We start from the raw sequence: 27847 nt of genomic DNA, 5'->3' as shown, positions 1-27847 counted from the left end.
CTGAGATTCTGCGGACTGAAGCTCAGCGCACGGATGATCAGCCGACTTAAAATGAACAGTACACTACGATTCACTTTATTGCATTGTAGATTCTTACATTTTCCTAAGTTGCGTTCATATAAAAGTAAGATTAACTGGATCATCTTTTGTTTCTGTACTTTCTAGCCTTTTCCCTAGTAAGAGAGTTCACATGTCCATTTTCTATCATTAGCAAATTAACATATCCATTAGGACTCAACGTGGGCCAACGTTACAGTAATATACATTGTTATAAAGAAATTATACTAGAATGGTAACACATAGCAATTATGCCACTAGGAGAAGAAACCATCAACATTTTCCATTTCTTTCAAAGATGTTAATTGTGCGGTTACCAACAATAATATTCATTTGCACTTCAATATAGGTGAGCTTCAGTGGAGAGATATCTTTCAGATTCCTTTCCAGTCACTTAAAGATACTAAGATTCAATATTTTCAGTTTCGCTTTATACATCGTATTTTACGTACTAATTATTTACATTTTTTATTGAATGAGGAGGATAATCCACGGTGTACGTTCTGTGGTGAAAGAGATGAAACGTTATTCATTTATTTTGGGAGTGTAATATTACCTCCAACTTTATTTTAAATGTTGAGCAGAAAATATGAAATAGACAATATGTTTTCTCTAAGCAAGATATATGTTTTAGTTATCGTCCTCAAGTAAAACACCCTATGAATTTCCTTATCTTTCATATGAAGTATTATATTTATCAGGGAAAAAATTGAACAGTGGTATTCCAAATACAAATGCATTCTTCAATAAGTTTAAATTCTTACTGCAGGTGGGGAAATATCTTCAGAAGTGCAAAACTCGCTCTCCCATTTCTTACAATAACCTTTACGCAACATTTTCTAGTTGTTCTTCTCTTTTTGATGTTTAGATTTTCGGAGTCACTATGTATTTGTCCTGATTCAGTTATACCTTGATTATCTGCTGCGTGGGAATGTTTATTATATATTTCGAAATTGGTATTACTCTAATATACTTGGTTAATCGATCACTTAAGTTTTCACAATTATGGTCGCTATTTAAGAAATAGCTATTGTTTATTGACGAAAATGGAAAAACAAAATTGTACATTGAATTCAAAGTTTGAAAAAAGGTGGCAAAAAAACAAAACCAAAAAATAATATTCATATAGCGTCATGTTATAAAAGGTCAAATGTGATATGTTTTAATTAGGTGGTTAAGTTTACAGTTAAATACTTGTTTAATACATATTAATTAAGGTAGGTATGTTTCGAAAATTTGAAAAAATCGTTAATTATTAAGTAGGTCTTAGAATACAAGTGAGAAAGAATTATCAATTTGATTCAAGAATTTATAAACAAAAAAAGTTGATGTATGATTGTAGGGATTCATGTATCTTAGGATAAAGGCTTTTTTATGATGTGTTTATCATTATCATCTGAAATAGCTTTTTCATCAAGTAAAATTTGACTTTGCAAACAACGGTAATGTAGTAATCTTGTTAGTAAAAATTTCTTAAATGACTTGAAAAAAAAAAAATATATATATATATATATATATATATATATATATATATATATATATATATATATATATATATATATATATATCCTCTCCTTATTACGTAGCTTCCGAATCTTGTTCAACGCTGATTGTGTCACCGGTGTCAGAATCGTCTCCCATATTCTCCTCTAAGACGGAATTTACTGCAGAGTTAGTATGGTTAAAAATCATCTCAGATAGAGGTGCTTTTATGATACTGACTACACCCTCACAAATAATTTCGGTCAATTTAGGAGCACATCTATCAAGAATCTTACGAGCTTTTCTCTCGCATCGATTAATCCAATTACTTTCTTGGATGGAAGTTTCTGCGAGAGGAAGACTAATGTTTCTTTCAAATTCTTCGAACACTTTATTCAATCCGTCGTATAGATGATGTGCTTCCACAATAGTGGATGCAGCCGATGTTAAGATTTGCTTATATTGTGCCAAAAGTTCCAATATTAATCCTGCAGAACTGGTCCCTCCCACATTTGGTACCCAGTTGACAATCATCACAACTTTACCCATTACCAATCGCTGCCATTCTACATGTTTAGCACATTCGTCCATTGCTCTTTCCATGCTTTTTGTATACATAATTTCGATTTCGATCCGAATATCACTATCAGTCAGCGCGGTCTGTGTTTTAGATATATATCTTTGTACAGTTGATCGAAATAACGTCTCTGTTTGAAGAAATTTCTTAATTTGTGAACAAATTTGAAATTTTAATTGATTGATTACGATAGTCAAAGTTTTTGACACGTTTGAATCGATATATGGTTTGCCTACTTTACAAGCAAGCTGTGAAATAAACTTTTTAGCGATAACTTTGCCAGCAGTTAGTAACTGATCTTTGTTTTTTACGACACTCTCTCCAACATTTTCTGCAGCAGTTTTGAGACCACTTACTTTTTTACTACCAGGGAAAATGAGTGCTTTTACTTTTCCACCATAGTGAGTAGCCATGGGCGTGAGACATATCAACGCAAGGCTCATACCCTTTTCCATACCCCATTTCTCCCACGAATATTCTCTCACTGGATCAAAAAAACCCGCATTTAATATGTCCTTTATACCCTCACCTATTAATTCCGGACCGATTGTCACCAGTGTCCCGCAAGAAAGTTGTAAAAGTAGACAACCGATCGCTATTTGACTTACTCCTACAACACAAAGAAGAAACCGATCAGATCTATACCAAGGTCTATTATTAAGAGCATATAATTGCAAAATACCCATATCTTGCAAACAGTTTAATTCCTTCTCAATGAATATGCAAGTAGCTCTAGTTCCTTGCCGAAAGTCCCCGAGTAAAGACCAGATATGTTTGCACTTCACAGTGCTAGGTGTGAATGGTTTACTTCCATCAATTGCCGTAAGCTCTAGAACAAGTTTTTCTATTGATTCTTGAAAGAAATTGAGAATTTGAATTCGATTCTGCGCTTGATCGACGAGCGGATTAGATATAGCACCTTTATTTTTTTCAACAGTACTATTTCTGCAGCAGGTCAAGGTAACGGTGACCTCGTGAAAGTAGGTTTGAAGTTTATTTGAGGCATTTTCAAGACATTCGATGGCAATTTTTAGAGGTTCCTTAATTTTTAGAGGTTCCTTACTTTCACATTTCAAAACACAAAAAGCCTTGTTGTAGTAAGCGACTACCGACCATCTGTTTGAATCTGTTATCACGCTGTCATAATATTTAATCGCCTCACTGTATTTATTATCTAGCATAAAAACATTTCCAATCTTAATCATACTGTACGCGTTACATTTTTTCTGCTCATCTTTAAATATCATGGTTACCTCTTTTCGTAGTTGTTCTTGTAAATTGTAAAATGCATCGCTTGTCGAATTTATTTTCAGCCAAATACCCCATTTTTCATGAAGTAAGTGTAAAATCTCTTTCAGAATGCTCCTATTCTCTTGCTTATAGTTACGTCTCAGCTCTTGTAAAAAGATACAATATTGCTCAAAAAGACTGTCTTTCTTAAGGACATTCTTGGTGTTAGTTTCAAAAATTTTCATCCCTTTCTTTTCTAATTTTTCTCGATTTAGTTTCACGGCATGAATGGCATGCACATTAGATAATCCTTTGTGCAAATCTTGGCTAAGTATAATAAGCTCTGTAGATCCAGGGTTTCCTCCCCTTGCTGTTCGACCTCTAGCTTGCCGCTCAACTCTTGAGTTCATAGGTAAGAACGTTAAAATTAAATGTAGTCCACTATTGGCATTGACTTCATCTGATACCTTAATATCAGTTCCTCTCCCAGCAAGATTTGTAGCTAGTACAACATGACCTTGACATAATTTTTCATTAACCATCATTTCTTCGTCAGTTGAGTTTCGAGTATACATAATAATTTTTCGTGGTTTACAGTTCTCTTCTATTTCCTTTCGAAGTTCGTCTGCAGTTTTGATATCTTCGCACATTACCAGGACCGCTCTTGATTGAAGTTCCCTATTCAACGCTGAACAAATCTCGGTAAACCAATCAACCTTTGAATAAGTTACCTTCCCTAAGTTTTCAAACAACTTGCTTCTCATCCACGGAGGTATTGAATAGAGAGAAACTTTGTATTTTTGCCGAAGAAATTCTCTCTCTTCTTCGAAACCCAAAGTTGCAGTAACACCATATATTTGTTCATACTTCTTGAAGAAAGTTATATATGACATGAAATTAGTAATAACAGCCATTGGACTGAGAGCTAAAGAATGCTTCATCTCCAGAAATTGTTGCAGACCATCTCCCCATTTCTTGTTGCTTTCTATTATCCCTGTGAACTTGTAATCCACTGGATAAATGAGTTCCTGCTTTATTAAATAATCTCGTTCGAGTTGCATTGTTTTAGCTTCAAATGCATTACAAATCCAAACAGTGATTTGACTCATTACTAAATCTTTGTAGTACGAAGGAATTGGTAACTTGTCTATATCTTTACCGTCATCCTCGAAATCAATTTGTGATAAAACTGTTTCACGTATTACATCTATGGGCTCTGTTTCAGTGTAATCATTGAGCTCACACACCATTCCCTTCCCGAGCAACATGACTTTTACTTCCGTTTTACCTGATTTAGGGTTTTCTTTTTTACACGAAATCCTTTCGCATATTCCTTTTTTTGTTGTTTTATAGAAGACAAAACGTATATTGGATCGTCTTTCACAGAGTTCTAAAAACTTTTTTACCTTTTCGTCGCTTATGTCGGTAATGCATTTAGGAATTTGTCCAGGAACAGTTTCCAATTGAAGCAAAATTTCTGATCGAAATTCCTTTGGAAGAATTCCTCTCTCTTCAGCGCGGTTGAACAATGCAGAAATTTGGTTCACGGACTGGGAGATTCTTTCAAGTAAATTCAGACAGAACTGATAAAATGCGAGTTGACCCATTTGCCAAAATATATTGCCTTCTATTGTTTCCGTTCTTGTTAATTCAGAAACACGATACCATATCATTGAAATCAGCGGTTCAAGGTGTCTCATACCTGTAATATCTTGCGACAAGTAGGTAAAATGGATTCCTCTATCAAGTAACATCGAGTCGACCTCGTCCACTATTACAATCTGAAATTTGCTCATTCCCTTGCTATCGGTTTGCTGAAGCTCATGGCGTAAGAAATCTGATGAAAATGAGCCTACTGTCCCGAGAACGACAGTATTTTGATAACATGATGAATTATCGCTTGATCGAAAGCTTGTATTTGTCCCAAAAGATACATCAAAAAACTGATAAAGCTTTTGCCACTGTCTAAAGTCGCGTTTAGCAAGAACACTGGAACTGGTAACTATGTCAATTGATTTTCCTGGGCGAAATAGGGTTAAAGAAATCGCCAACATTGCAATAACACATGACTTACCTTCGCCGGTGCCTATTTCTAACAGCCGACCTTGGGTTTCCCCAGTGAGAATCATAATGATGCAGCTAATTAGCTGTACATCTCGCGGACGATATCTTAGGAAGTGATTGACACCATATGATACAGAAGCCATAATATTTACGAGCGATCTAAGGCGTGTGTGGCGTGATAGAAACCTGGTATGCTTTTTCACCTCTTCTTCTAGAAGTATTGTAGAGAAACTACCCTCGCATACTTTGTCGAAAACGTTTCTGACTTCCAAACAGATGAACCTTACTGTGCTTAAAAGTTCAGTTGAATATCCTTTCTCTCTTAGCTCATCAAATATTGCATTCAGAGTTGTTTCAGACTCAGTGTTGGTCATATGTTTGAGAACGTGATTGATGTCTTGACATGACTTCAGTTTCGATAGTGTTTTATCACTTGGCGTTAATCCGTGAGCTTTTATCAAATTAAAAATATCAATGGTTTCCTTTAACTGTGTCTTCTGCAGGATAATATCCAACAATTCTTCAATTTTATCAATATTCCAAAACGTAGAACTGTATATAAGATAACAATGCCTACTGAAGTTATGAAGGCTTAAAAAACGAAGTTTTTCTCTTATGAAAATGTGTTTACATTCTGCAGACCATAAGATACAATGTGATGTTGCTTCTTTCAACATAGTTCTTAAGAAACATAAGATAATTTCATCTTCGTACACGCTTTTACCATTCAGGGTAATATAAATAACAGTTTGAATAATACAAACGGTGAACATAACCCGGTCATTGCTATTGGCTGTTACGTCGTTGAAACATTGATTCAGGAGACATGCGAGATAGTGCGATATCATAGTACGATCACTGGGACTGACCTTGCTCATGTGGACATACAAGTCAACTAGAAACAATCGAAGCCAAGTTAAATCATTGTTAGACTTTCCGAACAATTCATTCTTGAGTTTATCTAGTGAGCATGAGGGTTTCTGCAATGAACGTAAATAGTCTTCCGATGCTCTCATAACGTTGTGCGATTCAAGTGTAAGAAAGAACTTGAACGTATAACGAGAGTATAAATACGAATACAACAAAGACGGCACAAGTTTATCAGTGAGTTTTTTTGAAGTGGTTATATCATTGCTCCTTAGCTTTTTAAGGCTACTTTCGCTTACTGGTGATTCTTCTTGCCAAACTTGTTTGGTGAGTTCTATCAAACATAATCTGTCGATGGAATTACTTCTGCCATCACAAATATCTTCATCATCTACTGTCAGGTTGAATGCATGCTGAGACCGGAATTCGTCAACGAAGACGTCATGTATTACATGTTCTTGTATTTTCTCCACCTGCGCGCTGGTCAATTCATCTTCGAATCTAAGGTCGAAACGTGTTTCATTTCTACGTTCGTAAAGGTCACGCAACGCATTGAAAAAACACGGAGAGCAAACATAAGAGTTTGTGCTATTGACAGATCGAAAATACTTTCCCGCAGACAAAAAATTATAGACAACGTATTCAGTCTCCTCGATATACTGGTTTCTTTGAGAATCGGTGTGCGGTAACAAAATATTACACTTTTCACATGCACGGTTAGTAGATTGTTGATTGCCCATCTCTATTTTGTCAGCTGTAACGACAGAAAAGAGAAAACTCATTGTAACTTTGCATTGAATTAACATATAAACAAGCGCAGACATATTTTTATCTGTATTTTGAACACTAGTGTTCAATCTTATTCTTGTGTGCTAATTATTCCTTGAAGTGTTGTACTTCGGCTGCAAATTTAGATCGAAATAAAATATAGCCATGACATGTGGTTATTCGTTTCTGCATACCAGTGTTCACTCATTATATTGTACTTAGGCTTAAACGCATTTTCTTTCCAACCAGAATAGCTCACTTTCCTTCTAAGACTAGTTGGTCAGTAAAACATTTAATAGTGAGTTTGTTCAATCTCAGGTTGACCGTTTTAGCAATGTAGGTGTAATATGTGATGTTTTCTAGAAGGTAGGACTCATTCTGCAGTGTTATTAAAATTATTAACTAACCTATTTTACGAAAGGTTGAATGTTATCCATCGGTCACGTGTAAGAAATGGAGCCACTTCCATACCTTCGTTCTACAAACCTCAGATGTCTTTAAAATTGAGATATACAGGGAAAATGTGTATTCTTTAGAGATCGATCATTGCACACACATTGATTAAATCAGCGTAAAGAGTTAAACGTACAACCACTGTTTTAGTATGATAATATCTTTACATTTTATACCGTGCTCTATTCTATTTCTTTACGTCATTTAACGATTAAGTAGTTGAGGATTAGTCCTTGTATGGGGTTTTACTCGTTTCTTGGCACATTACTTGTCTGTGTAATTAAACTTTAGTTGACAGTTCAACTTATAATCTTTTTCAGAAATTTGTATAAGTTTGGTTTCTTCTACTTTTGGTTTATCCAATTATTTTGTTTCTTCGCCTTAACAACCATCTTACACTAAACAACAAATAAAATGAAATGAGAATGGAAGAAAGCAATTTCAGAAAATACGTTAGTGCTACACTTTGGGAGGAAAACTGTTTTAAATGGATCGGGTGTAGCAGCTCCCTGGTTAATATGTAGTCAAGAAGAGTCACGTAAATTAACTTCCAATTGGTTAACAGGTAACAATGTCAAGGTACCAATTAAATTGACAACCCGTACCCCAGATCTGGAAAGGATACTTAAATTGTGTAAACGAACAATCTAACAAAGTACATAACTCTTGGAGACCCTGACAACAAGTTTTCAATGGGTGCAATAATTGGATTTACCTGACAGAAATGACTGTAGCAGCAGTGACTACAATAGATTAATTCCACGCTTTGTCATATAAAATTCATACTTGCTCCAAACGAAGTCCCGAATCCCAATTAAAAGCAAATAATTGTAATAAACAACCAAGATGCCATTATTTCTGTGTATAAATTGGTGCATGATGCAGTTTCTTGGGAAATAGGCCAACACGCTAAACGATTTTGGATCAAACCCTAACCCAAAATATATTTCCGTATACTTTCTCACTATTTTCAACCGATGTATCGGATTGTCCAAATGAAAACTGGTACATTATATGCATACTGACAAAATAGAAGTCAATATAGAAGACGAAATAGATAAACTCCATAAAAATATAACTTCGCCAAAAAAATGGTAATAGTCTTTTCTAAAAAAATATGCCGCTGGAATATGATTGACATGCTGTTTCTAAATTTACATGCTTTTATTGAAGAATATTAAAAGTTACAATGGAACAACACACCATCGTAGATGTAAGCCTAAACAATGTATTGCAACATTTTAAGTAGTCACAGTAGACTGCTGTCTACTTAAAATTCTTTTTTACTGTAATATAATAATGTTTTCTTTCTGTAAATTTACACCATATTGCAACTCTCAGAAGCTTTCGGCGATGCATGGTGTCTCACATGTGCATACATTAAAATGTCATAAAATACAATTTACCACTTCCTAACCTCAAAAAGGATGCACCTTTACCACAACCATTGAATCGCATCTTCATTTGCTTGGAAGATATATGTCTACAAAAGACCTCTGTCGTATTGCATATTAGGCTTCTTAATTACAGGTAGGCCTATATAGGCAAAAGCAAGAGCAGATTGTCATTTCAGCCCCAACAAAGTTTGTTATCACAATTACTTGAGTTGATTTCTACATTCCTATCCTAGCAATTGGATAAAGCCTAACGCTAGTTACTACTGCAGCTTTAATACAAGGTTAACTTGTAGTATTTCAGTACTAGGTAACTTGTAGCTAGGCTAGTCATATCTGTGTCACTGCCAGTGTAATGCCAACGGACAGACGCAATTACACCCTGCGAGTTGTATATCTCTTCAGTTAAATGCCGCATATCAGTTTCTTGGACCCTTGAAAACGTCGTGAAACAAGCAGTATGCTTCCTTCTTAGATAAGCACTGTTACGTTTTGTTACATCCCATTAGTATACATCGAGTATCAACAAACTGTTTCGTATATCCATGTTATTTTAATATATCAGATGTTTATTAATAGAAACTTGATAAAGATTCCCGTTTTGTTTTACATTCCACGCACATATAACCTTTGAAGTGGCTCACAATTATGTGTATTTATTTGTTAGTTTTATTTCTCACAATCTGGAAAATTATTGGGCACTTCATGCCTAACGATAGGACTCTAGGTAAAAAAAAAATCAATGTAGGTTGACGCTTTTGGATGAGCTGTCATTCTATTTAACAGTTTCTATGAGAACATTCTCAAGTACCAATGATTCGAGGATTCCGAACTGCTGAGCGTTGGTTTCAAGGCCTCTGAAAGCTTCTTGCACCAGTCCAGACCTACGTATCAATTCTCCGGATAAATCATATCTCTAATATTAGAGATATGATTTTCTTTAAAAACATAAACTCGTAATATTACGAGTTTATGTTTTTCAAGTATTTTTCAGAGTTTAGCTGATGTTGGCCTTGAAAGATCTAGACCCGAACAGGAATAATATGTTTGTTGTTCTCACTCAAATTTAAATACCAAACATGCCCCTTCACTTTCAACAACTTCAATAGGGATATTGCACTAATAAGATCTACATAACGAATTTGGACTTCATGCACGATTTTCTTTTTAAAGTGTTTACAATGAATTGAATAAAACAATGGAATGTTAATTGCACTCACAAACTCACATACCGTTACATACATACATATACAAACCATTAAAACCCTTTTAACTCATTGTGGTTCATTGACGCAATGAGGGTTATGTCACGTAGTAAATCCGTATTTCGTGTCGATATCGATTCTAGGTCATACCTTTCCAACATAAACTTGCACCTCTTCCTAAATTCTACCCCACATCACTAATTGTATTTTACATTTCAGAACAGAAGATAGGCAGCATGTGCAAGTACCTTAAAGTTTATAACAAACTATAAATTAGGCATGAACTTAACTTGGAGTTAAAAAAAATGGAGGGGAATAATGGAAGTATTTAGAGTACCTATTCGGCAATGTTAATAGCTAAGACGAAGCAAGTTAAGAATGGAATCATTCAAAATTCTACATATTCAAAACGAGTATAGCAAAAGGTGTAAGAAATTACTATCCTAATGCTTATAAGCAAATCTCAAAATTAAGCAATTGCCTATAACAAACGAACGCATGGTGCGTTTAATGTAATTGATGTGTTCGCCTCACTTATCGCTAAGTGGGATGATAAATAGACATTTACTATAAGTATGCCTACGAATGTGTAATGAGCGCCCCAAAAAATGTCATTTGCTGAATTAATTCATTATATTATGTCAAATTCTTTCACTTTTTAACGTTTCTTTCAAGCTAGAGAAAATATTGACATGTGGTAATGTCCCCCAGTAAGTTTACAACAGATGTTACTTTAATTCGACTTATGTCGATTCCATTTGTTATGACACGTAAGGCGTAAAATAGTCTTTCAGACGACACCTATGGAATCACCACGGTGAAGAATAAGCAAACAAATTTGCAGCCTGTGTGTAAGGAACTTACAGCCCAAATTAATATATAATTAAATTTGACTGTTTAAAGATCAAACCAAAACATGGCAACGCTGCATAAAACCCGCCAAACTTTCAAAGCGCCGTGATGTACAGCTCTGTTACTAAAGCGGTAGTTGTAATGTTAGATAGTGCCTATGAATATATTAATAACGTACCTTTTCACGACCAAGATGATTAGTTTACAGACGATGCAGATTGTTATTCATCATTTATCCGTTTCTTCAATGTAAGCATTCTGATACATTCATTACCTGCATCAGCAACAAAAAGCACTTTCTTTCCATAAAATACACTGCAATGAACACCTCGAATGAAATCAAATTTCTTGGCTGGCAATCCCAAAACTTTTTTCTGGAAGTCCTCTTTGACGCTATATATTTCTTTAAGACTGGAAAAATAACCAGCAGTAGGTCCAGACAAAGGTAGATCTTTACAAATATTGTAACTAACTCGTAGGTCTTTGGTATACATTTTTATGCATTCGAATTGTCTGCGGACTCCCTCAACTCTAAGCGCTACAAATATATTATCATATTCATCAATACTCATTCCTCGGCATTGCATAGTTTGCCCATTCTCTTGAAGTATGCCAGTACTATGAATAAACGTATATGATCCTTTTGTCGAATATAATAGCTGTTTCTTCCCCGTATCAGATACAAAAATGGTGCCTTCTGAATTTATTTTAAGAGACCATGGATCAAGAAATGTTCCTTCAGCAACTATTCTGTGCAATCTTCCATCAGATTGAAAGATGAAAATGGATGTATTAGAATCTTTATCTTTTCCATTGACGACAAACAGATATTCTTCATATGCGTCGATACCAGTAGGCGATTTTAGAAGCTCATGTGAAAACTCTCTTTCAGGTAGCTTATTGAGGTCTTTGTCGAATACAGTTACCTTTTTCCTATCGGTAACAAAGAGAGTTTCTTTTAAGCAGGTTATTGCAAATGGATGGAATCCGACTTCTTGGTATGCTGACCGGGCATCAATAGCAGGAGGAGTAATAGTTGATATACCGTCTGCTCTTAGAACAACAATGACAACTTTATGAGCTTGTTTGTGTAAGTAAACGTCATGTGGTTGCAATATGTCCATGTAATCGGTATGAAAAATCGCACGGAAAGGTTTTTCTGGTAACATTTCTGCCATTAACACATACTATCCGTTTCATGGACACGAACCAATTGGCCTCATAAAGGCCACTAAGAAATGTGGCTAGATTTTAGGAAGCAAATAGCCATTGATATATTTACTACGATCTTTCAATTTGCAACCACTGTATTGTGTCCTAATAAAGCATAATTAGCATCCTTGAAACCATCACATGAGAGTCATTATCCTATGAAGTCTGATGAGCTTTTTGCCAAATATATCTGAAAAAAAATAGGAAAGGCAGATGTTGTGTTTGGCTTTTGTGATGATGAAAAAGTTTGTAGCAAGTTTAGATATGCGAATGATTACGGAGATATGTCACAACACAACTACACTCTTTTTAACTCTGTATGGATAAAAAGAAACATTGCATACACAGGAATGAGTGGTATAAAATGCAAAAATAGAAATCTATTATCAATTTGTTTTTACTTCCTTCCGCTGACTTACACTTCCTTAAATGTCCTATTATCTAATAATTCTAAACATTAAATGTTACAACACCTTTGTGATGGTTGACTTATGGCATGATCGAAAGACATGCTAAATGTCAAGTAACAATCATATATATGTATATATATATATATATATATATATATATATATATATATATACATATACATATATATATATATATATATATATATATATATATATATATATATATATATATATATATATATATGGTGTTAAACCGTTTACGATATAAGAACAATTGCAACCATAGCCCATCGTTCTGTATTAGTTTTGCATTAAAGATAACATTTTTAGGAATGTTTTGGTAACAGTCTAGGACTATGTTTGGACAAATCAGGTGTGTGGTCAAAAGAACTAGTTTAGGTAGCATACCACATGTATTACCGTTCCTGATGCAAACCGATATATGGCGAATCATATGTACGTAAGGTGACACCGAACGTCTTGGTAACCATTTGAAATGTATGTTGTGGCGCAGACAAACCCAAAAGAGAAGGAACGCAAACGTTTAGCTACAAGACCATTGCTGCAGATGTCCTAACTCTTATCACAAAAATTTAGTTCTTATTTAGTACAATATATGATCATGTCACATACAAGTGTTCGTCTTTGTCTCTGTCGATATATTTTTTTCCTCTTCTTGAAAGTATTAACATTACATATTATTTTTCTCGTTACGGTGTATGAAAATGTGCACACAGGGCTTCTACTATGTGAGCATTATGGGAAATATATCAACCTCATACCCCCGAGGCCCAGCTACTGAAACTTATCACAAAAATTTAGTTCTTATTTAGTACAATATATGATCATGTCACATACAAGTGTTCGTCTTTGTCTCTGTCGATATATCTTTTTCCTCTTCTTGAAAGTATTAACATTACATATTATTTTTCTCGTTACGGTGTATGAAAATGTGCACACAGGGCTTCTACTATGTGAGCATTATGGGAAATATATCAACCTCATACCCCCGAGGCCCAGCTACTGAAACTTACAAAAGTAATAGGTTCGTTTTGAAAAACATATAGAAGTATTCTCCCAGTTGCCGAAAACATTTAGATTGACAGCGACTGACATTATACTAATACATGTGGAATGATGACACGATAGCAAAGATAACTAAATTGTGTATCATGTAACATCTGAAAATGTGTACATACCTTTTTCTTTCTTTTTTTTTCTTTTGCAATTGAAATTATGACTTATTTGTTTTAACATTTGGTCACTTTGAATAAAATTACAATGTCTTTACCCTTGTATATCTTTTATATGTAAAATGCTTTTTATCTGAACTGCCACGGATAACTGGTAACTCGGAAACCTGTCAGAAAATGTCTACCTTCATATATTTAGCTTGTTCTGTTACCCAATATTGCCACAGTATTGTTGTTTCAAAAAACACATAAACAAACACATTGAAGTAATTAGATAGTAACCTTATGGAAATGGAGTAGGTTCTAAAAGTAGGGGAAACGCCCACGGAGCTTAAAAAGGTTGATTTATTGGAATATTTGGTAGTGGAAAATGTTTTATCTCGAAATCCCAACGTTATATCTCTAATATTTTTGTTTCATCTCCTTTTTTACGTCATTTGTCATTGTGTAACCAGAGCATAACCTGGTTAATGTTTTGTATAGTTATTATTTTCTTTTCTTTTCTTTTTTTTACTTTTGTTTTTATTCATTTGATCATTTTCTTTTGTTTGTTTTAATTCATTTGACAATGAATAAACTTTACTTGGTAGATTAATGAGTTCCCTTAATTTTCACTTTAATTGCTAACTTCTACAGGCAACGGGTGGCCCTGTGTGACCTGTATTTTTATTAAGCTAAGTAATTGTTTTGCGTGGTCCTATTTTCTAGGAATATATGAGTGGCTCCAAGAGTCTATCCCTTTTCAGAACTGTAGGTTAAATAGACAATTTTATAACTTTTGTTTGGTTAGATAGGAATGTTTTGGTGATAGATGATTATTTTAAATGTACCAAGGAACACCATAAATTAAGTAATGTGTCTGGTAAATTATGTATTAAGTGTTAATTGACAGCTGGTTGGTCACTGGACCTCGGATACCAGGAAGTGGAGGGCAAGCTGGTCTAGAGTAGGGGGGGGGGAGTTGAGACAAAGGCTAAATCATGAATATTCAATGAACCAAGCTTTGTGTTTAATTGTTTTAAGGTGGTCATGTGTGAGCTGCCTTGTACTATTATTATGGGATGTATTCTTATTATTATGGGATGTATTCTTATTATTAAGGGATGTATTCTTATTATTATGGGATGTATTCTAATTATTATGGGATGGAGTGAATAGGGTAGCATGGTAGGGGGAAATTAAGATAAGACACTGACGCCGAGTTAAGTTTACAGTAGTTAGAGGAGAAGAGTGGAAGGATTAAGTTTGTAATAGTCAGAGGAGAAGAGGGGAAGGATTAAGTTTGAAATGGTTGGGCACGAGATCATAATTATTTTCTTAGACTAACTTCACCAGTAATAGAGTAGAGGACCAGTATTCAATTAATTAGAAGTTAAATGGACACTTAATTGAAGCTATTTACCCATGGAATTTTTATAGAAGTTTAGTGAATACCTGGAGCTTGTTCTACAAATGGATATTCTATTTTAGTAAAAACCTGGAACTGTTTTACAAGGAAATTTCATATTTAATAAAAGTTTATAACCCGGAGCTGTACCACTGGAGGCAGAACTGTTTTTCATCCTGTGCTAATATCTGGCAACCCTATAATTTTCTGTTGTGATGGAACTAAACTATCAATTCCCATTTTAATTCAATGTTTGGATCCGGAAGTGAACCCCTGCGATGACCCAACCCGAGTGATGAGCAGTTTCTCTTAGAGACGCCCAAGCTGGGACGCTAAAAGAGGTTATTTCCCCGAATCGCGAGCTGTCCAGAGAACCACCCAATCCAGAGACGTCCCCAAAAACCGCCTTAGAAGTTCCCCAAGGAGACAATTTCGTTCTCAAATTGTATTCGGTCGACCCGCGCCGCGATTTTGTTATTATTTTCGTTGGGACTGATATGTATTATTTTTCCATTAAGTTCAGTGGAGTCGTTATAAGAAGTAAGAGTTCCGAGATATGTAAGTTACACCCATTTATATAATTTCACATTAAGTTAAAGTAACCCTAATGATATTAATACAACGTCCATGTGCATTGTTAACACACCACTTTACCTTTATTTTTTTTTTTTTGTGTGTGAGCATTCTGCCTTTTTAAGTTGTCCCCACGATCTCAGAGTAAACCGGCCTACCTAATTTGGAGGTGTCACTTGTAATCTTCCCAAACCTAAAAAAAAAAATATTTAGGCCTGGTCAATGCGTTTTTGGCCGGCTACATAATTGGAGCCCGTTTATGGGACCTGATTACAATTTATTTCTCTGAGATTAGGTCATTGAGAAGGCGACATGTTCACCCAGTCATACTTAATTTCAATGTTATTTTAAATGTCAAACATTTTCAACTTAATTGCCTTTAAGGTGAGAGCAGAGTTTGCATCCATATCTTATGTTCCAGTTTTCACAAGTTATATTATATGAGTAATTCCACCAATGTTACAACTGAGCGTGTAGTATACATCTCAGTCTCTGCAGAGAAGTTTCTAGAATAGCTTACTGCACAGTAGAACCCTAAAAAGTTTACAACCATTATTCCTTCACATGCCTTTACACATTTGACCTTCTGAGTGTACACTAAATTTATTACTCCAGTCTTCTCCCGTGTTACCATAGAAACCATGGAAGGTAAGGTTGTAACTGTTAAGGGTATCCCCCGGGACATTGACTTGGAAGACTTGAAGAATTATATGGGTAGAGTAGGGGAAGTAAATTCGTTCAGGTTTAATGGTAACCCTAGCGTTGGTTTGTGTGAGTATGTGTCTGCAGAGATAGCAGAAAAGGCAGTGACAGATCTGAAGGATGAGGTTTTCAAGGGAATTTCCCTCAGCCTTTCGATACAAAGCCCCTCAAGCGAGATGTCTCGACAAGACATGATCAATCCTTAAAGCTAGCAGGTTACACAGTGCAAAAAGATGATAACCTGAGCTTATCCTCAGCGGGTTCAGTTCCCCCAGCTCGCCAACCCTTGGGGACCACCATCATCCAACCCTCAAGAATTTGGGTCTTTGCTGGGGAGACCAACAATAAATTAAGCGTGAGATGAGGGAGTACGAGATCTCTTGTCTCCTGCAACAAGAAGTGCACTCTAAGGAGGTTATAGAAATGCAGTAAGGAATTCCCTGAGGGGCCAAGCGGCCAGGGTAGTAAGACATTTAGGCCCAAACTCAAGTATTGAGGAAATAGTTGAAAAGCTGGAGGGGATTTATTGAACTGTGGAATCAGGGGCTGACTTGCTAGAACAGGCCTATAATACACACCAGCAGAAAGGGGAAACAACTGCAGCATTTGGGTGTAGATTAGAAAGCCTTGTCATGAAGGCCAGAGACAGAGGAGGGATCTCTGCAGAAGAGGTGGACCGGACCCTTAGGGTAGTATTTTGGAAGGGGCTCGTGGACGATGACATAAGGGGGGCCGTTCGGCACAACTACCAAGAGGCGAGAAACTTTGGAGATCTCCTTCGGCTGACACGTTTGGTCGAACAAGAGTGTGCTGACCGGAGACACCTCAAAAGAAATACCCAGACTGGCAGAGTGCTAATGCATTCGGCAACCCCGTCCCCAGTGGTCCCTGACTTGGAGGCAAAGGTTAGGGAGCTTACCAAGACACTTGAGGAGCTCCAAAGAGCAGGCAGACAGGAGAGCGAGGAATCAACCCCAAACCCCCGTATGTCAAATTATATACCCCCCTTGATGAACAGGGTGCCCCCAAAATGTTTTAAATGTGGGGTTGTAGGACACCTGGCTCGTCAGAGCCCCCAGACCAGATGCTTTAGGTGCAATCGGTCCGTCCACATAGCAACGTTTTGCAGAACCCCAACCCAGGTTAATTTAAACTCCCCACGGTCACTTCTACCCGGGGAGCATTAAGTGGCCCAAACCGACCTTGCCCCCAGGAGTACCCCCATGTAGACGAGATTGTGGGAGATGTATCAGAGAGTGCGGCTATAATTAATGGGGTCTACTGCAAGAGCCTCATTGACACCGGATCCCAAGTGACCATGATAGCTAATTCATTCTACAAGAGATATCTCTCCTACATGCCCTTAGGAGACCTAAAAGGGGGGGGGGGCATAGTGTGGCATATCTACGCTACGTGAGAGTAACAATAACCTTCCCTGACCATGTGACCCTTAGAGATGAGAAGTATGAAACCTGTGCCCTTATTGTCCTTGACACTCCCTACAACCAAGGTGTGCCCCTACTTCTTGGTACTAATATCATATCCCGCTGTATGGAAAAATGTAGAAAATGCCTTGGGGTACAATTTTTACAACATAACGTAGTTCCCTCAGCGTGGCAGACAGCCTATAGAGAGTTACAGTCCAAGGTCCATACACAAGAGAGTGGCTGGAGGGTATACCTCGACCACCATAGCAGTGTCAAGATCCAACCTGGTAGATCAATTCTGGTAAAAGGGAGGGCAAGGAAGACGATCTCTAAAGGAGAGAGAGAGTTTTTGTAATTCCCTAATATGATCCAGACGACCGGCTGCCTTCGGGACTGATTGTTAGTCCAGGTGTTATCGATATATCCCAAAGAGTCAAGACTTTCCCTTTAAAAATTACCAATATTTCCACGAAGGATGTTTTACCTGAAGGGAAATGAGCAAGTGTGTCAAATCCACAGAGTAGATGGAGTGCAGGCTCCAGTGTCTAAAACTGGAAGAGAAAAAAGGCGCAGAGTATGAGCACCAACGTACAGAGTCCAAGTGAGGAGATAACGTTCGACGAATTTGACATTGACCAATCCCTGCTGACCCCACCGGGCCACCACAACTTAAAGAGATAGAGACACTATTGCGGAAACATGAAGCGGTCATCTCTAAGCATGAAAACGATCTAGGCTGTGCGACAGCAGTGAAACATACTATCCTCCTAAGTGACCCAACCCTCTTTAAGGAGAGACACCGGCAAATACCCCCAGCTGATTATCAGGAGTTTTGAAAATTGTTGAAGGACATGGATGATGGTGATATTATTCGACCCTCCTGTAGCCCATTTAAATCCCCTGTAGTTTTAGTGAGAAAGAAGGACGGAACCCTTCGATTTGTATAGATTATCGTAAATTGAATGCCAAGACAATTAAAGATGGGTACGCTCTACCTCGTACTGAAGAGAGTCTGGATGCCCTGGCAGTTGCTAAGTGGTTTTCCTCCCTAGATCTTAAAAGTGGATACTGGCAGATAGAGGTTGAAGAGAAAGAGAAGTACAAAACAGCCTTCACGACGCCCTTTGGTTTTTATGAGTGTAACCGCATGCCGTTTGGTCTAACTAATGCCCCTGCAATCTTTCAACGGCTCATGGAGATGTGTACGGGGTGACCTTAACCTTCAACAATGTCTGGTGTACCTTGGCGATATTATCTTTTCTCATACCTTTGAAGAACACCTCGAGAGATTGAAAGCAGTTTTCCAGAGACTTGAAGATTACGGCCTTAAGGTTTATTTAGATCAATAGGGAACAAAATTTGGAATTGATAAATTTAAAAAAAATGCAAATTATATGCAAATTATGATATGCAAATTAGGACGCACACATGTTTTAAATGGAAAACAACAAAATACCCAATTAAATCACTAATGACTTCAAAATTGACTTCAAAATATATGATAAAGGTTTTTCTGGGGTTGTTCTTTCAGATGATACCAACTTTTCTGAAATCTGTATAACTGAAGCACTCCAGACATGGCCCGTACCCCGTAGTGTACACGACGTACGCTCATTTTTAGGATTTACAGGTTATTACCGTAGATTTATCAAGGACTATTTCTCTAAGCCCTTCATGTTACACATTGATGCCAGTGGACTGGGGCTGGGGGCAGCATTATACCAGACACAAGATGGGAAAGAGAGGGTAGTAGCATATGCGAGCAGAGGTCTGAGAAAGGGTGAAATGCACTACCCTGCACATAAATTGGAATTTCTATCTCTGAAGTGGGCAGTGACGGAGAAGTTTAAGGAGTACCTTTACGGTCGTACATTTACTGTCCTGACAGATAATAACCCGCTCACCTATGTAAATACAACAGCTAAACTTGATGCTACAGGACATCGTTGGTTGGCAGTTCTATCCACCTACAACTATGACCTTCAATATCAGCCAGGTAAGAGGAATGGAGATGCAGATGGATTGTCCCGCAGACCCCACCCCGACGACCCCCACACCCTAACTGGAGACACAGTACGAGCAATATGTGAAGTTCATTTGCTATCAAAGTACACTGTTGGAGAGAACCCACTCTCCATGGTAGAGACCCTGTGCTCCCAAACAAGAGTATTAGATATGGAATGTAATGGTAGTACTGATACTGACTTAAATCAACCCCAGTCTCTGATGAGCGGCGACCCCCATTTATGGCAGAATCGACAGAAGCGAGATCCAGATATCTATCGAGTAAATTAGGTACCTAGAGAGAGGTCTTCCCCCAAATCGAAGACTGTACGTAGCAGAAACGCCCAGTGTTAAACAATTACTCCGACATTGGGATAAATTTCTTTTAAAAGATGGAGTACTGTACCGATGCTATAACGATCCCCAGGGAGAGAATGTGTATCAGCTTGTCCTACCTCCACTGTATAGAGGTACGGCTGTGGCTGGACTGCACGATGAAGTAGGACATATGGGTCAAGAAAGGACATTAGAGCTACTTCGGGAAAGATATTTCTGGCCAAAGATGGCAGGTGTTGTGAGCGACTATATCAAATCGTGTGGTAGATATATCCGTCGCAAGACACATGAGAAAGCAGGAGATGTGGCGAAGCTGGTCAACATCCACACATCTTCCCCAATGGAGCTGGTATGTATGGACTATCTATCCCTTGAGCAATCAAACGGAGGGTACGAGAACATTCTGGTAGTCACAGACCATTTTACGAAGTATGCCCAGGCGTTCCCCACGAGAGACCAGACGGCTCGTACTACAGCACGTGTCCTATATGATAATTTTTTTGTACATTATGGTTTCCCAACCCGGTTACATTCTGACCAAGGCCATAATTTTGAGAGTGAAGTGATCCAACATCTTTGCAAGATTGCAAGAATAAGAAAGTCCAGGACAACACCCTATCACCCCAAGGCAACCCAATCTGTAAGAGATTTAATCGAACCCTTCTTGACATGTTAGGTACCCTGTCTGAAGAGAAGAAAGCAAATTGGAAAGAGTTTGTAGCTCCACTATGTCATGCATACAGCGCTACTAAACACTCAAGTACTGGGTACTCACCTTATTTCCTCATGTTTGGTAGAAACCCGATCCTCCCATCTGATGTAGCAATGCAACTCCCTAAACCAGTTATATCCACAAGAACTCACCATAAGTATGCGGAGCAACTACGAGAAAAACTAGAATTTGCTCACCAACTAGCTACAAAACACTCCAAAGAGAGAGCACAACACAACTAACACGTATATGACTCCAAGGCTAAAGGAAATGAGCTTGAACCAGAAGACAAAGTACTAGTGAGGAATGTGCACCCCAGAGGTAAACAAAAGCTAGCTGATCGTGGGGGTCAAGAGGTTTACAAAATTTTAAGGAGAGTTAACCTCGATATACCTGTGTATGTGGTAGATCAAGAGCTTGGGAGAAGAGGCGAATACTACACAGAAAAATATTGCTACCTATTCCAGAATCCATGAATACATGTGACCCCCAGAACCCCAAAGAAACCAGACCAAGACAATGTTACCACGATAAACCCTTAGTTGGCGTTACAGAGGATAGTGATACAGATGATCAGTCATCCTGGTATGCATTGGTAACAAGGCCTGTACCAGCTAGAAGGTCAAGAGCTTGTTAAACCCCTGAGGAGGTTCCCAGAATATTAAAGGAACAAGAAGTGACTACTCCGCATGCTACATTGGAAGAGGCGGAGCACAACGTTAGTTTGGAAGACAGAAGAATCCCAGTGGAGCCAGAAGCTGTTACCCCACCGACCGAGACACCGCCTATACCGGCAGCGAGATTTTTTTTCCCAGCGCGGTAAAGGCCATCATTTGCATACCTCGCTTTTCATTGGCTGCAGTCTTGCACTGTTGATACTGAATTGGGAAGTTCTTGCTTACGCTATGCGTGTGTGTATGTACATCGACATACACGTGCAAGCAGTGGATCGTGATTCGCATACACGTGCTGTATGAACTGGTGACTGTCTTGAGACAACGTTGTTAAAATATTTGTTAAAATGTTTTTGCTTTGCTTTTGCGTGGACTTGTTTGTGTACATTTACATCCATAAGTTCGAAAAACAATACTGCGACCATGGACTGTGAGTGTACACGTCTCGTTGTAGATGACTGTCCTTCTTTGAAGGTAATAATTACTTACTAGTTGATGATCCAAAACTGAAAAGCCAATAAATCGAATTAGTTAGTTTTGACGAGGGTGAAGCTTCGAGGTGATGCTGGAACTTGCTGTACAGAGTACTGCGATGGCAATGTACTCAGATAAGTACCAGGCGTTTGATTGCTTCAAAACTGTTTAAAAACATAGGACAGCTTGACCGTTTCTGGTTGACTAATAACTTGCTTTTAATCTTTAATCTGATAGACTTTAATTCTGAGCAAAGACATTGATTTGAATTTCAAATTCATGACCCTTTGCAACGGTTTATTATAACCCTTTGCCTTTGGCACGGTTTTCAGATAATATACTACGAAATCTACGCCTTGAATTTTAGTCATGCATGTTGGTTGTACCACTGCCACTGTGGATTATAGTTATTGAACACAGAAATTGTCTTTATATTATATGGTGCTGTTTTGTATCATCTTCAAACTGTTCCGGTTTGATTTAACTTCTTTAAATTTACAGCAACAGAGTTGTGCGATACATAACCACAGATCCTCTACACCGGGGTACAAGACACCGACAAATATATTAACTCTACTCAAACGCGCACCATTGTACATTCTGCTGCTAGACTGTTTTTTTTTTTTTTGGTTGATTGTGAGTGTAGCGAAGTGACCTTGTGAAATGTGATATATGATGAGCGATTCAGTGCATCGGCTGCTAGTTGATATTGTAAAGAATCTTATGTATACGGACCCCAGCCAATAAGAAGCGAGGTATGCAAATGATGGCCTTTACCGCGCTGGGAAAAAATCTCGCATACCGGCACCCCGATCCCCAAAGACAAAGACTAAGTCCACCCCAACAGGCCCTGTGCTGGGATCACGAGTACGGCACGCAGTGCAACCGACTAGACGATCGGCAAGATTGGCAGCACGACGCAAAGGTGTGTCACATGCTCACATAGCAAACCAATGTAAGGTTACTAGCCCCTCCTGGGAAGAGAAAACTATTTTTTTATTGTCATGTAGGGACCTCCCAAAAGAGTTTTCTAAGGCCATTTGCTCTTTGGTAGCCAATGTTTAACTGTTGCAGATGAAACGATATGATCTGTTAGTATTTGTCTGTTACAATATGCTACACTGGAAACAGATCGGCAAAGACGTGTTGAGTAAATAACTTATAACTCATTACATTTATTTTCATATGATTACAAGGTCATATTTTGTTTTGTGTGTTGAAACCAATAGAAACAATTACTATTTTTTTTCTGACAAACTATTTGTGGTTGATTTATCCACTTATATCTATTGTACATGATGTGAACTAAGGAAACTAATTGTTTATACCTTTTCTGTGAAATTTAACGAAGGAAACCTGTTCTCCGTGGTTGAAACAGTGAATGTTATGGTGGGAAACGGTCCTATTAATTGCAAGGAGTATTAACATTTTGTCATATTGATTGCATTTTGCACAGTTTGCTCTCAAGATTGTCTATGAGTGTCATGAATTGATTTATTACCAACTAAAAAAAAGTGTTTTATGTCACTAAGTGCTTTGAAAAAAAGTCACAGGTGGTGGTGACTTGTTTTAAGGTGAAATGTCAGGAGCCATTTCCAGAGGCAGGGGGAAAGTGTAACCAGAGCATAACCTGGTTCATGTTTTGTATAGATATCATTTTCTTTTATTTTCCTACTTTTGTTTTTATTCATTTGATCATTTTCTTTTGTTTGTTTGTTTCTATTCATTTGAAAATGAATAACCTTTACTTGGTAGATAGAAGTATTTTCCCAGTTGCCGAAAACATTTCGACAGCGACTGACATAATACATGTGGAATGATGACACGATAGCAAAGATAACTAAATTTTGTATCATGTAACATCTGAAAATGTGTACATACCTTTTTTCTTTCTTTTTTTTTCTTTTGCAATTTAAAATTATGACTTATTTAGTTTTAACTTTTGGTCACTTTGAATAAAATTACAATGTCTTTACCCTTGTATATCTTTTATATGTAAAATGCTTTTTATCTGAACTGCCACGATCTGGTAACTCGGAAACCTGTCAGAAAATGTCTACCTTCCTATATTTAGCTTGTTCTGTTACCCAATATTGCCACAGTATTGTTGTTTCAAAAAACACATAAACAAACACATTGAAGTAATTAGATAGTAACCTTATGGAAATGGAGTAGGTTCTAAAAGTAGGGGAAACGCCGACGGAGCTTAAAAAGGTTGATTTATTGGAATATTTGGTAGTGGAAAATGTTTTATCTCGAAATCCCAACGTTATATCTCTAATATTTTTGTTTCATCTCGAATTTTTTACGTCATTTGTCATTGTGTAACCAGAGCATAACCTGGTTAATGTTTTGTATAGTTATTATTTTCTTTTATTTTTTTTACTTTTGTTTTCATTCATTTGATTATTTTCTTTTGTTTGTTTGTTTTAATTCATTTGACAATGAATAATCTTTACTTGGTAGATTAATGAGTTCCCTTAATTTTCACTTTTATTGCTAACTACTACAGGCAACAGTTAGTGGTCGGGTGGCCCTGTGTGACCTGTATTTTTCTAAAGCTAAGTAATTGTTTTGCGTGGTCCTATTTTCTAGGAATATATGAGTGGCTCCAAGAGTCTATCCCTTTTCAGAACTGTGGGTTAAATAGACAATTTTATAACTTTTGTTTGGTTAGATAGGAATGTTTCGGTGATAGATGATTATTTAAATGTACCAAAGGACACCATAAATTAAGTAATGTGTCTGGTAAATTATGTATTAAGTGTTAATTGACAGCTGGTTGGTCACTGGACCTCGGATACCAGGAAGTGGAGGGCAAGCTGGTCTAGAGTAGGAGGGGGGAAGTTGAGACAAAGGCTAAATCATGAATATTCAATGAACCAAGCTTTGTGTTTAATTGTTTTAAGGTGGTCATGTGTGAGCTGCCTTGTACTATTATTATGGGATGTATTCTTATTATTATAGGATGTATTCTTATTATTATGGGATGTATTCTTATTATTATGGGATGTATTCTTATTATTATGGGATGTATTCTAATTATTATGGGATGGAGCATGGTAGGGGGAAATTAAGATAAGACACTGACGCCGAGTTAAGTTCATAGTAGTTAGAGGAGAAGAGGGGAAGGATTAAGTTTGAAATGGTTGGGCACGAGATCATAATTATTTTCTTAGACTAACTTCACCGGTAATAGAGTAGAGGACCAGTATTAAATTAATTACAAGTTAAATGGACACTTAATTGAAGCTATTTACCCATGAAGTTTTTGTATAAGTTTAGGGAATACCTGGAGCTTGTTCTACAAATGGATATTCTATTTTAGTAAAAACCTGGAACTGTTTTACAAGGAAATTACATATTTAATAGAAGTTTATCACCCTGAGCTGTACCAATGGAGGCAGAACTATATTTCACCCTGTGCTAATATCTGGCAACCCTATAATTTTCTGTTGTGATGGAACTGAACTATAAATTCCCATTTTAATTCAATGTTTGGATCCGGAAGTGAACCCCTGCGATGACCCAACCAGAGTGATGAACAGTTTCTCATAGAGACGCCCCAAGCTGGGACGCCCCAAGAGGTTATTTCCTCGAATCGCGATCTGTCCAGACAACCACCCAATCCAGAGACGTCCCCAACTTAGTGAAGTGAACCGCCTTAGAAGTTCCCCAAGGAGACAATTTCGTTCTCAAATTGTATTCGGTCGACCCGCGCCGCGGTTTTGTTATTATTTTCGTTGGAACTGATATGTATTATTTTTCCATTAAGTTCAGTCAGGGGCGTAGCGAAGGTTTTTTTGTTGGGGGGGTGTGGAGAATTTGATTTGCCGACGGATCTGGAAGTGGTGACTGAAATGGGGGAGGGGTCTAAGGTGCAAGGGGAGGGGTCTTAGATGCAATCTGGTGTATAGTTTAAGTCAAATTTGATTTGCCGACGGATCTGGAAGTGGTGACTGAAATGGGGGAGGGGTCTAATTTTTAGTTTTGAAACGTCCTTAGATGCAATCTGATGTATATTTTAAGTCAAATTTGATTTGCTGACGGATCTGGAAGTGGTGACTGAAATGGGGAGGGGTCTAAGGGTAGGGGGTCTACCCCTCCCCTTTGGAAAAATTAGTTTGAACGTCCTTAGATGCAATCTGGTGCATATTTTAAGTCAAATTTGGCACGGAAGAAGCTCCCGTTCTCCTTTTTCTATTCAGCTTTCCTTCTTTCTTCCCCTTCCGCTCTCTTCACCTTTTCTCCTTTTGCCGACAGACCCAAAATTTGCCGACAGCGACCAAATTATTGGGGGGGGGTTTGACACCCCCCCCCCCACACCCCCCCCCCCCGCTCGCTACGCCCCTGAGTTCAGTGGAATCGTTATAAGAAGTAGGAGTTCCTAGATAAGTAAGTTACACCCATTTATATAATTTCACATTAAGTTTAAGTAACCCCATTGATATTAATACTCTCAGGTTTCTGTGCACGCCCTTTCACTTCATGTATATAATATATATATATATATATATATATATATATATATATATATCTATGTGTTTATACGTGAAGTGATAAATGAAATAAACAAAGAGAAACAATAGACCATGCCAGCTAACCTCCGCCTGAAAGCTGCATATAGACTAACTTCCGAAAGAGGCGCTACCCCCCCCCCCCCTCCCACCTCACATCAACCGTCCTCGGCCCCGGAATAATACGCTCCATCGGTAGTTAAAATGCAAGTTACAATTATATTGTTTTAAAATATCAATCATTTCTATTAGCAAGCAACAAATATGTATTTGCAACGTGCACTCTTAGAAAAAGAAGTCATAATCAAGAACTTCAGAAGATCGTTTTAGGCTGGTATTTTAGCGTTCCATAGTACACGAGTAAGTATATACTCTGTTAGGGACTGTGAGGGAAGGTGGCGAAATCCATATTCATGAACTCTCCCCGTAGCAACTAGGTTGACCTGTGACCCGACAATTTGCCTGTATCTACGCGCGTAGCACAGTGGACTGTATTGTTTATCTGTACTGTCACTCACTAGAACAGTGGCTTGTATTGTTTTGGTGTACAGCATCCCTTTCGTTTTAGCTATCGTGAGCGTTGCTTCTACACACACGCCGTCAAACCACTATAGCAATATCACGTTATCAAGCAATCAACCATTTCTACATATATCTATTTTAAAGTTTTATCTATCGCATTCGGGATGTGAGAAGCTGTAAAGTGTCAGAGCTTTACGCATCCGTCCGGTGGGTTGTACCATCGTCCTCTCTTTATCCTCTTCTATATTTTACTGGCTCATACACCCTAATAAATTGGAGCAGAACTATCCATCTGTTTTGATTCTTCTTTCGTGAATGCTCTCGTACGGCATCACACGAGTAAGTATATACTCTGTCAGGGACAATGGGACCAGGAACCCAGCTCATAATGTTACGCTGCATAAACACACACATATTGCTCAGGCCACCCTCCCCTTATAGTTTGTGTTTGCCCTCGCTCTCTGAAGTAGGTAGTATTAAAATTGGCCTTTATACACACTATATACAAAATGTATGTACTCGTACAGCTATATTATAGTGTCAGTTATAAACATGATGATCATTTATTCAATTGGCGTTACCTTACCTTCCACCAAATGACGTTCCTTTTCCTTCTTTGATGTTATTATCGTGCTCGTTTGACTTAATGCCTTTATTGTGTCCTTCTGTGTTAAATCCAACCAACTACAGACAAGCTCAGTGTGCTTTGAAATACGCTCATAACCATTTGGAAGTCTCTGATATACTGCACAGTA

General features: G+C 37.6%; 1 protein-coding gene across 1 annotated transcript; it reads right to left on the bottom strand.

Moving 5' to 3' along the window:
* Window positions 1-3: 3 nt before the first annotated feature.
* LOC139977221 (uncharacterized) lies at window positions 4-27847 on the bottom strand. The gene is made up of 2 exons (XM_071986453.1): window positions 27679-27847; window positions 4-7031 (listed from the first exon to the last, which is right to left on the bottom strand). The coding sequence occupies exon 2, from the start codon at window positions 7015-7017 to the stop codon at window positions 1636-1638; it is 5382 nt and encodes a 1793-aa protein (XP_071842554.1). The 5' UTR covers window positions 7018-7031; window positions 27679-27847; the 3' UTR covers window positions 4-1635.

Source organism: Apostichopus japonicus, chromosome 12, assembly GCF_037975245.1.
Source record: "Apostichopus japonicus isolate 1M-3 chromosome 12, ASM3797524v1, whole genome shotgun sequence".
NCBI lineage: Eukaryota > Metazoa > Echinodermata > Holothuroidea > Aspidochirotida > Stichopodidae > Apostichopus > Apostichopus japonicus.
Note: the sequence above shows the minus strand (reverse complement) of the source record. Positions and strands in the feature narration are given on the sequence as shown.